At 41.0% G+C, this 13,826-nt stretch overlaps 1 protein-coding gene across 1 annotated transcript; it reads left to right on the top strand.

Moving 5' to 3' along the window:
• The first annotated feature begins 430 nt into the window (after positions 1-430).
• On the top strand, positions 431-10,752 carry LOC138972259 (uncharacterized). The gene is made up of 2 exons (XM_070344978.1): positions 431-1,296; positions 10,427-10,752. The coding sequence occupies exons 1-2, from the start codon at positions 861-863 to the stop codon at positions 10,654-10,656; spliced, it is 666 nt and encodes a 221-aa protein (XP_070201079.1). The 5' UTR covers positions 431-860; the 3' UTR covers positions 10,657-10,752.
• Positions 10,753-13,826: the final 3,074 nt, after the last annotated feature.

Genomic DNA, 13,826 nt, shown 5'->3' with positions numbered 1-13,826 from the left:
GGGGGGGGGGGGGGGGGGGGGCTGGAAAAAGCATGTACCTTGCTTTGAGTGTTTTTTATTTTAAATTTTTTTTTTTTATTAAATTTTGTGTGTGTCTCTAACAAATTTTATTCAATGTGAAATCCGATGAGAAAAAGGGTAACCCCCCCCCCCCCCCCCCCCACCAACTCACACTGACAGGCCTTAACCCTCAAAACAAGGCCCAGAATGCACCAAATTGCACACATTTTTACCGTTTTTCAAAAATTTTGCGGGGGAGCATGCCCCCGGACCCCCCTAGTTCGCGCGCCTGCTTTGCAGGCGCGCGCTTGTGGCTTCGCCACTTCGCTGATTTGCCCCCCCCCAAAAAAAGGAGGACCCCCCCCCCCCTTACAACTCATTTGGTCCGGCCCTGCTTGACTGAATGCTTAATTGCGCTTAAGCGTTCTTGTTCTTCATTCCAAATATTGGAGTGGTGTATGGAAAGGGTTGAATAATGATCGAGTACTTCCAGTGAACGATTTCTAAGAATTACCCATTCTATGTTAAGTAACAACAGAACGAACGGAAGTCCGGACTTCTGACAACAACAACAAAAAAGCTGGGAAAAGCAAACCTCTGGATGATTAAAATGTATGTAATTATTGTGCACAGTTTTGGAGCAGTTTTGAGCAAATCATTGCAGGTGTTTCTAAATTACAGCACAGCGAATGTCTCTTTACCTTTTTTAGGTCCAAATCGCCACACAAAAAAAGCCTTCCGAAATGGCGCCTTAGGTGTTCTTACTTTAATCAAATAAAAACAGGCTGGCAGATTGACAAAATGCTTGACACGACTTATGTATCTATTTTCCGCTTGCTTTCACAAACCTCCACAACCCCATGTTTACGCCTTTCCAGTGCAAGTTGCGATATCGTATTAACATAATTTATTCTGTTTCAGTGAATCTGCAAATTGTTGCTACAACACACTGCCCAGACACATTTGTTGAAGGCGGTCCAAATCTGGTCAACTGCACCATTTATGGTGACAGAGTAACGTGCAGTCCGACACCCACAAAAATACCAATAATACTTACAGAAGACGGAAATCCGGGAGTTAGTGCCAACCCTGATTATCCACCAACATGTAATCCAGATGTGGGCGTCATTCCCAACGGAGAAGCAAAATGCACAAAGAAAGACGGCAACACCTACACCTATGTCTACAAGTTCATGGGTGCAAATAAAACCCATAAAAGAGATACATTACAGTGTACAGTTCCCTGCTTCGGCGTTACGCCTGATATTGGCAATGCTTGCGAGATAACGTTTGAAGGTAAGTTCACTTCATCAGTCAGCGACCCTATCATATCCTGTCTGTCTGCACGCACTTGCGCGCACACACACACACACACACACACACACACACACACACACACACACACACACACACACACATACACACACACAAATACACACACACACACACACACACACACACACACACCCACACGTACACATAATCAAAATCTGCATGAACTCGAATCTTTATTTTCCACCATAACTCGAATGACTAGGATCGCTGTATCCACAATAAAAGTGTATCTCCTTCTCCTTCTCCTTCTTCTCCTCCTTTTTTATATTTAGTCAAGTTTTGACTAAATATTTTAACATCGAGGGGGAATCGAAACGAGGGTCGTGGTGTATGTGCGTGTGTGTGTGCGTGTGTGTGTGTGTGCGTGTGTGTGTGTGGTGTGTGTACCCATGTTTCCACAGGTTTGGTTGCCTAAATCACCATAAGGCAACTATCCACACGTGGATGGCAACCTAAACTCTGGATGGCAACCTAATTGTGTGGATGCTCGCTTCATTTAACACCGTTAAATTGACTTTTTTGACGGAAAGAATGTCATAACAATGTTCAAAATGACATTCTTTCCGTCCTCTATAGGCGACGAAATAGGTCAAATTTTGTGCATTTTTTAGTGCAAAATTCTTCGATGCCGGAGCGAGTACTGCACCCAGTGCTGTTGTAGTGCAAGTGCACTAGAAAGGCACTACACCCAGTGCCGCCTCTTAGGTAACCATCCACACTTTAGGTACGTGTGTCTCTGTGTGTGTGTGTAGAGCGATTCAGACTAAACTACTGGGCCGATCTTTATGTAATTTGACATGAGAGTTCCTGGGTATGAAATCCCCGAACGTTTTTTTCATTTTTTTGATTAATGTCTTTGATGACGTCATATCCGGCTTTTCCGGAAAGTTGAGGCGGCACTGTCACGCCCTCATTTTTCAACCAAATTGGTAAGTAATCTTCGACGAAGCGCGGACTTCGGTATTGCATTTCAGCTTGGTGGCTTAAAAATTAATTAATGACTTTGGTCATTAAAAATATAAAAATTGTAAAAAAAAATAAAAATTTTCAAAACGATCCAAATTTACGTTTATTTTATTCTCCATCATTTGCTGATTCCAAAAACATATAAATATGTTATATTCGGATTAAAAACAAGCTCTGAAAATTAAATATATAAAAATTATTATCAAAATTAAATTGTCCAAATCAATTTGAAAACACTTTCATCTTATTCCTTGTCGATTCCTGATTCCAAAAACATATAGATATGATATGTTTGGATTAAAAACACGCTCAGAAAGTTAAAACAAAGAGAGGTACAGAAAAGCGTGAGCTATCCTTCTTAGCGCAACTACTATCCCGCGGCTCTTCTTGTCAATTTCACTGCCTTTGCCATGAGCGGTGGCCTGACGATGCTACGAGTAAAATGGCATTGCGTTCAGTTTCATTCTGTGAGTTCGACAGCTACTTGACTAAATATTGTATTTTCGCCTTACGCGACTTGTCTTCTTCTTCTTCTTCTTAGCATTTCCTGCACGTAAACAGGATGCCTGCAGATAAACTCTGTTGTTTCATATTGAGGAGAAAGAATGCTTCAAAGAGGGTTGGTGTTGCCGTGCCCTTTTTTTGACGCCATTTCGGACGAACAATTCCACTTTTATACCGTTTTCCCCCACATTACCAAATACTGATCGAACTGTCCTTGCATGATTGTGCTGTTTCTTCCGCTTTCCATACACACAAACACATAGTTTTTATATTTAGTCAAGTTTTGACTAAATATTTTAACATCGAGGGGGAATCGAAACGAGGGTCGTGGTGTATGTGTGTGTGTATGTGTGTGTGTGTGTGTGTGTGTGCGTGCATGCGTGCGTGTAGAGCGATTCAGACCAAACTACTGGACCGATCTTTATGAAATTTGACATGAGAGTTCCTGGGATTGATATCCCCATACGTTTTTTTCATTTTTTTGATAAATGTCTTTGATGACGTCATATCTGGCTTTTCGTGAAAGTTGAGGCGGCACTGTCACGCTCTCATTTTTCAACCAAATTGGTTGAAATTTTGGTCAAGTAATCTTCGACGAAACCCGGGGTTCGGTATTGCATTTCAGCTTGGTGGCTTAAAAATTAATTAATGACTTTGGTCATTAAAAATCTAAAAATTGTAAAAAAAAATAAAAATTTATAAAACGATCCAAATTTACGTTTATCTTATTCTCCATCATTTGCTGATTCCAAAAACATATAAATATGTTATATTAGGATTAAAAACAAGCTCTGAAAATTAAATATATAAAAATTATTATCAAAATTAAATTGTCCAAATCAATTTAAAAACACTTTCATCTTATTCCTTGTCGGTTCCTGATTCTAAAAACATATAGATATGATATGTTTGGATTAAAAACACGCTCAGAAACTTAAGGCCAAAAAAAAAAAATTGTCTGTTTAGGGTAACATGACCAAAAAAAGTAGGGTCGGTGGGTAGGTAAATTTTTTTTTTTTTTTTTTTTTTTTTTTTTTTGGTGTATGTAAATGCTATGTTGGCTGATTCATTCACTTCTTATATTTGATGAATACATGTTTCAAAACTAACGTATAAATAAAACAGAGAGAAAGGGAGAGAAAGAAACGCCAAATGTCTCTTTTTAGCATTTTTACCTCTTTTTTTTTTTTTTTTTTTTTGAAATCAAAAAAAAGTTTTTGGGTCGGCGCCAAATCGATAGGGTCGGTCGGGTTACCCTAAACAGACAATTTTTTTTTTGGCCTAAAACAAAGAGAGGTACAGAAAAGCGTGCTATCCTTCTTAGCGCAACTACTACCCCGCTCTTCTTGTCAATTTCACTGCCTTTGCCATGAGCGGTGGCCTGACGATGCTACGAGTAAAATGGCATTGCGTTTCATTCTGTGAGTTCGACAGCTACTTGACTAAATATTGTATTTTCGCCTTACGCGACTTGTTAAAAGGTACCGTAATGCAAGGTAATAGGTAATCGCTTCAAAAAAGGGCCACCAACTTTTACTGTTGTCAACAATAGCAAAGAATGTCTGATGTAGTATACAGACTTTCGCGTGGTGGCGTCACAGAGCTTCCTGTCTCATTTTGTTGCACCGCTTAGGTCGTCTCTGTGTACTCTACATAAGCTAGTCCACGTCTCGAGACCGAAAAGTAGGTACTTGGATGCATATTTGTTTCAAAAACAGTTTTGAACGCAAGGTTTTGGTCGTTGACAGCAAAATGTTTTACAAAGTCTCTCGAAACACGCGCAGTGAGCTAAATTTTCAAATAATTATCCCTGATACAGTAAAAGATGGAACTATGAGGTACATATTATACATGTACTGTATTCACAATAATTATGCTGTTATGAAGCTGTTGAAGTAATATTTCTAGACCTACTTCTAATCATTTGCTTATACGCCTAGTATTGTTTGCGTTATTAGATCCAAATATGCTGTATCTCTTTCCCCAGCCTGAATTAAACTGCAACTTTTAAAATTCCTGTCAAGGGAAGAGCACCTGAATACGGCTCCAAGTAGATTTCAATAGCCTGAGAGAGAGAGAGAGAGAGAGAGAGAGAGAGAGAGAGAGAGAGAGAGAGAGAGAGAGAGAGAGAGAGAGAGAGGGAGGGCGAGAGGGAGGGAGGAAGGGAGGGAGAGAGAGAGAGAGAGAGAGAGAGAGAGAGAGAGAGAGAGAGAGAGAGAGAGAGAGAGAGACTCAGAGACTCAGAGAGAGAGAGAACGTTACTGTGAAGCCATCGGCCTGTACACATATGGGGAAGGACGGCGGGGCCGAAGACCGTTCACTTGACTTTCTTGATCACCTTTCGGATTACAGATTTATTTTACTGGTATCACGTGACCGCCGCTCAAAGTCAATGAAGGGAACCCACAAAGTCGACCGAACCAAAACTGTACTCACCCAGTAAATCCTAATGCGTGTTTGTGTAGGAATCTCTAATCGCTGATCAATTCAACGAACTGCAGAGAAAGATTGATAATGATTGGTGTTGGATTCACAAAGACGTGTATTTCGGCAACAGTGCGGTCACTGATGACCAACTGATCGTAGCGAGAGTCGATGCGGCTCGTTAGCAGGTGTCAGCGAGATTCTGTCGAAGTATCTCGGTGCAAATAGTGGGGCTCGTATGTTGCAGACGCACTAATCAATCATTCACATCTTGCAACAAACATCATACTTTGTGATATTGTTCCTTATAATTATTTAAGGGATTTCAGATACAGAGCCACTTCAGAAATCGTTTTTTTTTATAGGGAATAAAAGGCTGCATTTACAGCAGACGAAGTTCGTACCAAAAGCGCTCAGCAGTAAATATTCCCAACTCAGCAAATGTAAAATGAAATGGTTTACCTTGCACCAGAGTTTGTCTGCTGATAACACATGCATGACATAAGTACTCTTATGGGTATTTTTGTGTTCTGGTATTTAATTTGATCGTTTTTAGAATTGTATATATCCGCAGCATAAAAATTCAAGATGGCGGCCTCCGCAACATTGCGTGTTTTGATTTGAGCGAAAACAACGTTTCGGAAGGTAAGTTTTCAAGAATACGCATCCATTCACCAATGTCACATCATTTTTGACTCACATGCGAAGCAAAAGTGAGTCTATGTACTCACCCGAGTCGTCCGTCCGTCCGTCCGGACGTCCGTCCGTCCGTCCGGAAAACTTTAACGTTGGATATTTCTTGGACACTATTCAGTCTATCAGTACCAAATTTGGCAAGATGGTGTATGATGACAAGGCCCCAAAAAACATACATAGCATCTTGACCTTGCTTCAAGGTCAAGGTCGCAGGGGCCATAAATGTTGCCTAAAAAACAGCTATTTTTCACATTTTTCCCATTTTCTCTGAAGTTTTTGAGATTCAATACCTCACCTATATATGATATATAGGGCAAAGTAAGCCCCATCTTTTGATACCAGTTTGGTTTACCTTGCTTCAAGGTCAAGGTCACAGGAGCTCTTCAAAGTTGGATTGTATACATATTTTGAAGTGACCTTGACCCTGAACTATGGAAGATAACTGTTTCAAACTTAAAAATTATGTGGGGCACATGTTATGCTTTCATCATGAGACACATTTGGTCACATATGATCAAGGTCAAGGTCACTTTGACCCTTATGAAATGTGACCAAAATAAGGTAGTGAACCACTAAAAGTGACCATATCTCATGGTAGAAAGAGCCAATAAGCACCATTGTACTTCCTATGTCTTGAATTAACAGCTTTGTGTTGCATGACCTTGGATGACCTTGACCTTGGGTCAAGGTCACATGTATTTTGGTAGGAAAAATGTGTAAAGCATGTGAGTCGTATGGGCTTTGCCCTTCTTGTTCTGTTTAATTCTCCCCTGGGGTCTGTTATTCATCGGGTGAAGCGCTGAAATGCAGAGACTTTGTTTAATCTTGCAATAGCTCATTAACTGGATTGTGATGCTCATAGATCTAGATCTATCTGTTGATTACAAGTAAGGAAATCATGATCGCCACGCTGGTGATTTTAAACAGATTAAACGAACTTTGAATAAAAGGCGAGGAGAAAGAGATTGTTCATGGTATGATAATTAGTCCTGCCTACGTTAAGGACTTCCATAAGTCTCTAAACGGCTGAGGTGGGGAGGGGTAGAGTCAAAAACTGAGTGAGGGTAGGCCAGATAGTAGGATGACCAGCTGGAGATAAAAACACTCCACTCCCCATGTCTTTACAGTGTTGTGATCAAACTTTCAAAGACGGTAGGTAACCGACAAAAGCATACAGTGTATGCTAATCAAATGAGATAAGTGGTTTTGAAAAATGAAGAGGTACCGCTCTTTGAGTTTTACAATTTTGGTTTGTTGCTTGTTTCTCATCCTTTTGCTTATTTTAAGTTGACCGTGCATTGGTGTGAATTTTATTTGTACAGGATATACAAGAGTTACACCACATGCCGGTTCCTGGGAACAAGCGTTCTGCAATTATTCCGGTACCACAGAAGGGAGCTGATTTCACTAGTACTACTGTATCAAGGTTTGTTACCTAATTCATCCTGTCTAGCTTAACAGTAAGATTTTTTTATTTGTATTAATTGGAACATGTTTGCACATAATTAATTTGTAAGCGACCTCTGTGAATTTGATGGGTTTAACATACCCTCACTATGGTCAACATTCTGTTAGCGACTGTTTGAAGCGAATAAATGTAGCGGTCAGAAAAACTCCAGAATCAGTTGGGTCACTGGAAACTTTTTTTTATTTTTTTTAACCTGAAACATACGAATTCATGAAATACAATTTTCTTTCATTTTGGTCTGTTGTGTGAAGGCTTGCTACCCCGGCTTTGACCGACTCTCTGAGATAGTAAACATTATTCAAATACATTCAAATAAAAATGTCACTTTTCATCTTTTGTGTGAAGGGCACCCCAGGCTGATTTCCTGCACCATGGATGTAGAGGAGGCCAGACAGTGTGCTTCTCATTCCAGCCGTGTTGCGTTTTTTTTTCTGCTCGTGAAGTGTATCGCCACAATGCCAAAGCCATTGGCCAAGAAAAGTCACCTTGTCTGCCCATTTTGCATAGCCTTACAGGCTGTGACACTATGTCGTTCTTCAATGGTATTGGGAAAACAGAAGGCTTGGGAAGTATGGCAAGCATTTGAAGACGTCACTCAAACTTTCTTCAGGTTGTCTGCTCCTCTTTGTAAGCTGAGTACCACTGACAGGGCAGCACAAGAGCGTTTTGGTGTACATTTGTAGGACAAAACCAGCAACGTACTGGGTGTAAACAGTGCTAGACGGTACCTCTTCAGTAAAAAGAGCTGCCAAATTGGCCATAATCCCCTTACAAGTGAAGTGCTGCTGCGGGACATGAGATTGAGAAGAGCCATCTACCTATTAGACTACCCAACTATGTGGGCTGGCAGTTCAAGGCTGGAAAGTGGGAGTCATTCTGGACGAGCTTTCAAGAGGTATCCAGCGTGTGCCGAGAACTCATGAGGTGTGCCTGCAAGAAGAGCTGTACAACAAAACGCTGCAAATGCTGCAAAGAAGGACTGCAGAGCACAGCTCTCTGCAAATGTGTTTGCATGCCTGTGAAAACTGTCAGCATCTAAACTGTGCAATAATATTATTGCACCCATTTTCATACCCCAACTCAAACATTTTTTCCTGTGTCATTTTATTCAAACTGTCTATGCCATTAAAGGCTCGCATCTTCGCTATCTGGCACTTTTTTTTGTTACATCATCATTTACGCTGTCAAAATAAGGATACCCTTGACGTGACAAAGAGATGTGACAAAAACTTCGGGTACCTTTTAAAAAGCCGACGACTATTCCTGTGGCACAACTGGGTCACTGTTGTATACGAAGAGAAAGTCAACTTGATTATCCATCCAGAACAGGTTTTATTTTGCCATCTTGCATATTTCTAGTGTTGTGCCATTGTACCTACTGATGTATGTGTCGATCTCACGGATGAGATGTTTATGTGTCAAATTTGAGGGATACCCAAGTCAACTAAAATCCATGTATTTTAGCAATGACCAAGTGGGTTGCGTTGAAACTTTCATGAATGTGTGTCTACACACGAGGCGTAGTTCAACCGTTTGAGTACACTTTCAAATCTTCACGAAATAATATTTTAAAAACTGCCACAGGTTTGTTGACTTACATCCCACATAGTTTTGACTTCGCATGTATATATGACAGATGGTTGTTTCAAGTACTGCCAAAGTTTCTTTTGAGTATAGACACTTGCCGGAATGTGCTAGTTGTCTAAACACATGAGAACAAACAACGTTTTCAAAATACAGCGAATATGAATTTTAGTCGACATTTGAGTTGATACATTACATTTTTATCAGTTTTATTTTGGGGGTACCCTTATTTGGGCGGCGGTCAAATAACCCATGTAAAGGCCACCTTTTATCTTAAAAGTGTTCCAGTTAGCCAAGTTGAGTGCCCTCAATAGCATACATTGAATACAACAGCACAGGAATGAATGTTTTCGTTTTGGTATGAAAATTGGTGCAATATATTTATTTTTGCACAGTTTAGCTAATCCACAAATTCTTCAACCCTGCCACCCACACCGTCCAGTCATTCTCTGCACCAACAATACATGTATTGTTTTGTTTAAAAATGTTTTTGTGTTAGTTTCTATTGCAAGAGAATGTCTTGTAGCATCAAAAATGCCTAAATACCCTTTTCATTGGCGGCCATTTTGAAAATTGGTAAAAAAACTACTGATTTCTTAATTTTTTCACGGTGGCTCTGTATCAGGTTTTGTTAAGCAAAAGCAAATGTCCATTTACGCCAAATTTGCTGTTAATCACATAAAGTGAAATATGCCTAACATACCCAATCGTTTACACTGGCGGCCATTTTGAATTTTTTTTAAAAAACTACCTATTTTTTAATTTTTCGCGGTGGCTCTGTATCAGGTTTTGTTAAGCACATAAAACTCTTCATATTTGCTAAATTTGGTGTTTGTTGCATGATTTGAATGATTTTGCAACATACAAGCCCCACTAAAAGTAGATTTATCTTTTGCCATTAACAAAACGTGTTTTTTTTTGTTTTTTTTTTCCAAGTTAAGTATTTATTGTCTGCATTTTGTTTTAACTAATGCTGCTTCAATTTAGCCTCGGGACCAATGAAACACGTTGCTTGATTCGCAGACGAATTCAGTGATCCGGGCAATTGAGTGACTCGTAAGCTGCTTTGTTGTTGCGATCTCAGTTCGATCCCCGAAATTCTTTGGACTATAGAACAAAAGCAAAGGAAAGTTAAGAGGGGGTTGGGGGGGACTAGTTAAAAAGGTTATTTATTTACAGAAACAAAATTGACCGACAATGGCAAGGCTCGAACCAGCGATCTCATGATCTCTAGCGCATTTCACTACTGACTCACTGACCTAAGAAGGCAAGCTGACCGATAGGTGCAAAACAGGAAAGTCTAATTTGCGAGATACTGGTGACATCCGGCGCCTGAGCCTGGGGGCTCCGGGTCCGGCTGGCCGGATCCCGAGCCACTCCGAACAAAAAAGGAAAGGTTCCATAAATATCGACACAAAATTACCATGGGCAAAACTTGTGGTTTTTCAGAGCCCACAGAGGTTGGTAGCGGCACTACCGACACCAATTGCAACAACAGGGGCACAAACAGCACCAGCAGTGACGGAAAAGGCAGCAGCTCGAGTAACCTTGGACTCATCATCGGGGCAACAGCAGGGGGTGTCGTTGTTGTCGCCATGGCAATTGGCATCTCTATATATTGCTACAAGAAGCGGTCCAGTGGCGGTCACAACGCCTCCTCTGATCGTGGGACCAGCTAGTCACCCTGCAGACAGGGGCGTCGCGGCTACGCTCGACGTAAAGCCGACAGAGGAGCAGGCTGGAGCAAATGATTCTGAGGCCAGCGAGGCCACTGATGTTAGCGAGACCTCAGAGGAACCGTAGAGGCGTTAGAGATGATACTGTGTATAGCACTGTTACTTTGTTGTTGTGAAAAATGTGCATCTCTGTGTTGTTCTGAAATGATTAGACCGCACGAAAGGCAGGAACACTTTGAGTGTGTCTTCCCATTGCCAGTTTTTTGATTTAGTTATACTGACTGAAACAATCAATTTGCGGAGCCGACAAGTCACCGTCAAAAATGACTACAATTTCAAAGAGTGCGAATTTGTCTTATACCTTGGTCAATCCCATTATCTCGTCATGATTATATCCTGTGCAATAGCATCTGCCTTATCAGTACCACGATGTTAAAGTCTCGAAGCCGTGTATAGACCTAAAAGACAATCTCAGGACTTATTTTGATCTTATATTAACATATTATTAGTTATCGTTAGATTTGACTGTGATATCAACATTTATCAGTCTGAATGTCGAGAAAGCTGAAATCATATCAGATCGAGGCCCCAGCCGAGATCTGATATGATTCAGCCTTTCGAGACATCCAGACTGATAAATGTTGTTGTCATCATTTTCACGAGTTTTCATTCACAAACACCTGCGAAATAAATCTCATGTTCCCCATGCAATAAATCGAAGTGGTGAATGGGTTTGAGCTTTCAGGTGAAACGTGGATTGTCAAAGTAAAAGCCAATCAGGCTGATTGTTTGATGTGTGGAACCATCGCGGCTTTGGATTTGTGTTTCCGAGGACAACGATTGTAAGCATTCACTCTCAAAGACCCAATCAATGTTGATAATTACCGCGGCGACTCATGGTCAATTTGCAACTTATCTCTGTAATCGCAAAATCCACAACGAAAAGTCATAAACACTTAATAGAAAAGAAATATGCTCAACACTTACTGAACTCACACGTATGATCGCAGCTCTGTACATTTTCAGACTGGAAGAAAAGCGTCAACAAGCTACGTTTGACGTCACATACAAGGTTGACGTGTTAAAGAACTCACATCTCACAAAGAGAGAGAGAGAGAGAGAGAGAGAGAGAGAGAGAGAGAGAGAGAGAGAAAGAGAGAGAGAGAGAGAGAGAGAGAGAGCGAGAGAGAGAGAACTCAGAACTCAGAACTCAGAACTTTATTACACAAGGATAAAGGTTTTAGGCTTAGCCTAATCTTCCAACCTGTCCTTGGAACATATACAGAGGATAATTGAGAGAGAGAGAGAGAGAGAGAGAGAGAGAGAGAGAGAGAGAGAGAGAGAGAGAGATGTTGTGTGGACAAGTGTGAGAAAGAGAGAGAGAGAGAGAGAGAGAGAGAGAGAGAGAGAGAGAGAGAGGGTAAATGTAAATAAAAAAAATTAAAAACAATTGTCCATGATCTGTTTACTGTCCATTGAGTGTGAAGCTGAGAGAAAGAGTGAGACTGAAGGAAAACAATAATAACTTAATAAGAATTAAAATGATTATATAAAAAAACAAAAAAACAAAAAAACCTTCCGATATAACAAAAACATTTAAAAAAAAACGCACGCACATGTGTGATTAACAATGTCTGATCTCCTAAAAAAAGAGGAAAAAAAAAAGAAAAAAGAAAAAAAAAAAAAAGGTTGACGTGTTATCTCGAGCTACTGTGACGATGCTTTCTGGCCCGGAGTTGGATTCTAAAAGTTCGTCTCCCTGTGGGTTATTGTGCATTTTGTTACACAACCAAAATGATGACAAAAACGATGTTTGGTGGTTTGTCGTCAGACCAGCATTTTGTTGTTGGTCCTCGGGGAGCATATCGCCTTTTGTCTCATATTTATCAACCGCGGCCTTCGGCCTTGGTCGATAAAGATGAAACAAAAGACGATTATGGTCCCCTTGGACCAACAAAAAAGCTGGTCTGTCAACAAGCCACAAAACATCTTATAATATCACGGTCAAATCTAACGATAACGATTTTATCGCATTCGATTTCGGAACAGTAGGAACCATTAACCTGTGCCTCAAGAAGTCGGACAAACGCAAGGGAGGCTACTGCCATGTAGGAAATGTTGGATTTGTCTTTTCCTGCTTTCGCACTGAACTTCGTTGCTCTTACTTTTATTTTTCAGTAACAGTTTCTTTTTCTCAGACAAAAATAACGCATTTAAAATCCAAACAGAACAAAAATATACGGTCTAAACAGATCACAAGCAAAGGCTAACAAGTTCAGTGGAGTTGGAAGGAACAGCGAAGTACGAAAGTCCCAGTTACTTCATCAGTCCGGCGTAGACTTTTTGACTGTGCGATTTGGCAATTCTGAACAATGGGAGGAACTGAAGTGCACCAGGCCGTATCAGTGAAGTCCTCTGGCTCATTTTGTGTGTCCAATAAAGCTTCCAGGTATTTGTCGGCGTCGACGGACTAAATAATAATGTTGTCGAAGTTCAGTCCAACAAAGTGCAGACGACACATCCAAAACGGCATCCATAATGGCGTCCTCCGAAGGCGCTGTAACTGTGTGAAACTGAAAGATGCCTAGGGTTGATATTGTATGGCTACGACTGAGAAGGGTGGAGAATGGTTCATGCAGGTGCGAACTGTTTAAATCGTCTGCTTATTTCCTGCCTGTTTGTGAGTGATGTGCGCTGAAAGTAACACTGTAAAGCCCTGTCCAGACTTGGACGCCGTTTTACGCTCTATGCGCCGCAGGCCGTTTTGTGCGTCGCGCGGGATTTGCCGAGTGGCCACACATCGACGATTTTTTTCACAACGCGGTATCAGTGGAGCGGGTCACCTGACAAGAAGGTTCAGTTGCATTCGACTGCCGCGCCGCAAGCGGCTGACGTCATCGCTCTGGTTTGCTCTGATTGGTCAAATTTCCGTCGTTCTATGTCTGTGTCATAGAAATTAGAACACGCGCTATTCTTCTGCAAATAACGCTTCGCGATCATAGCACGCTACGGCGCGCCCAACGAGGACGTTTTGAGCATAAGTCAAATGTGGACAGGGTCGGCCGGGAGTGTCTGGACAGGCCTTAAGAGATCTCAGAGTTTTCTGAGTACTGGTACTTTCAAGGTCAGCCTTGTTTATGGCTGTTCCAACCACATCAGTCGGTAAGATTATA

This window comes from Littorina saxatilis, linkage group LG8 (assembly GCF_037325665.1).
Source record: "Littorina saxatilis isolate snail1 linkage group LG8, US_GU_Lsax_2.0, whole genome shotgun sequence".
In the NCBI taxonomy this organism is placed as follows: domain Eukaryota; kingdom Metazoa; phylum Mollusca; class Gastropoda; order Littorinimorpha; family Littorinidae; genus Littorina; species Littorina saxatilis.
The sequence above is the reverse complement of the archived record's forward strand: the minus strand, read 5'-3'. Positions and strand labels throughout refer to the sequence as shown.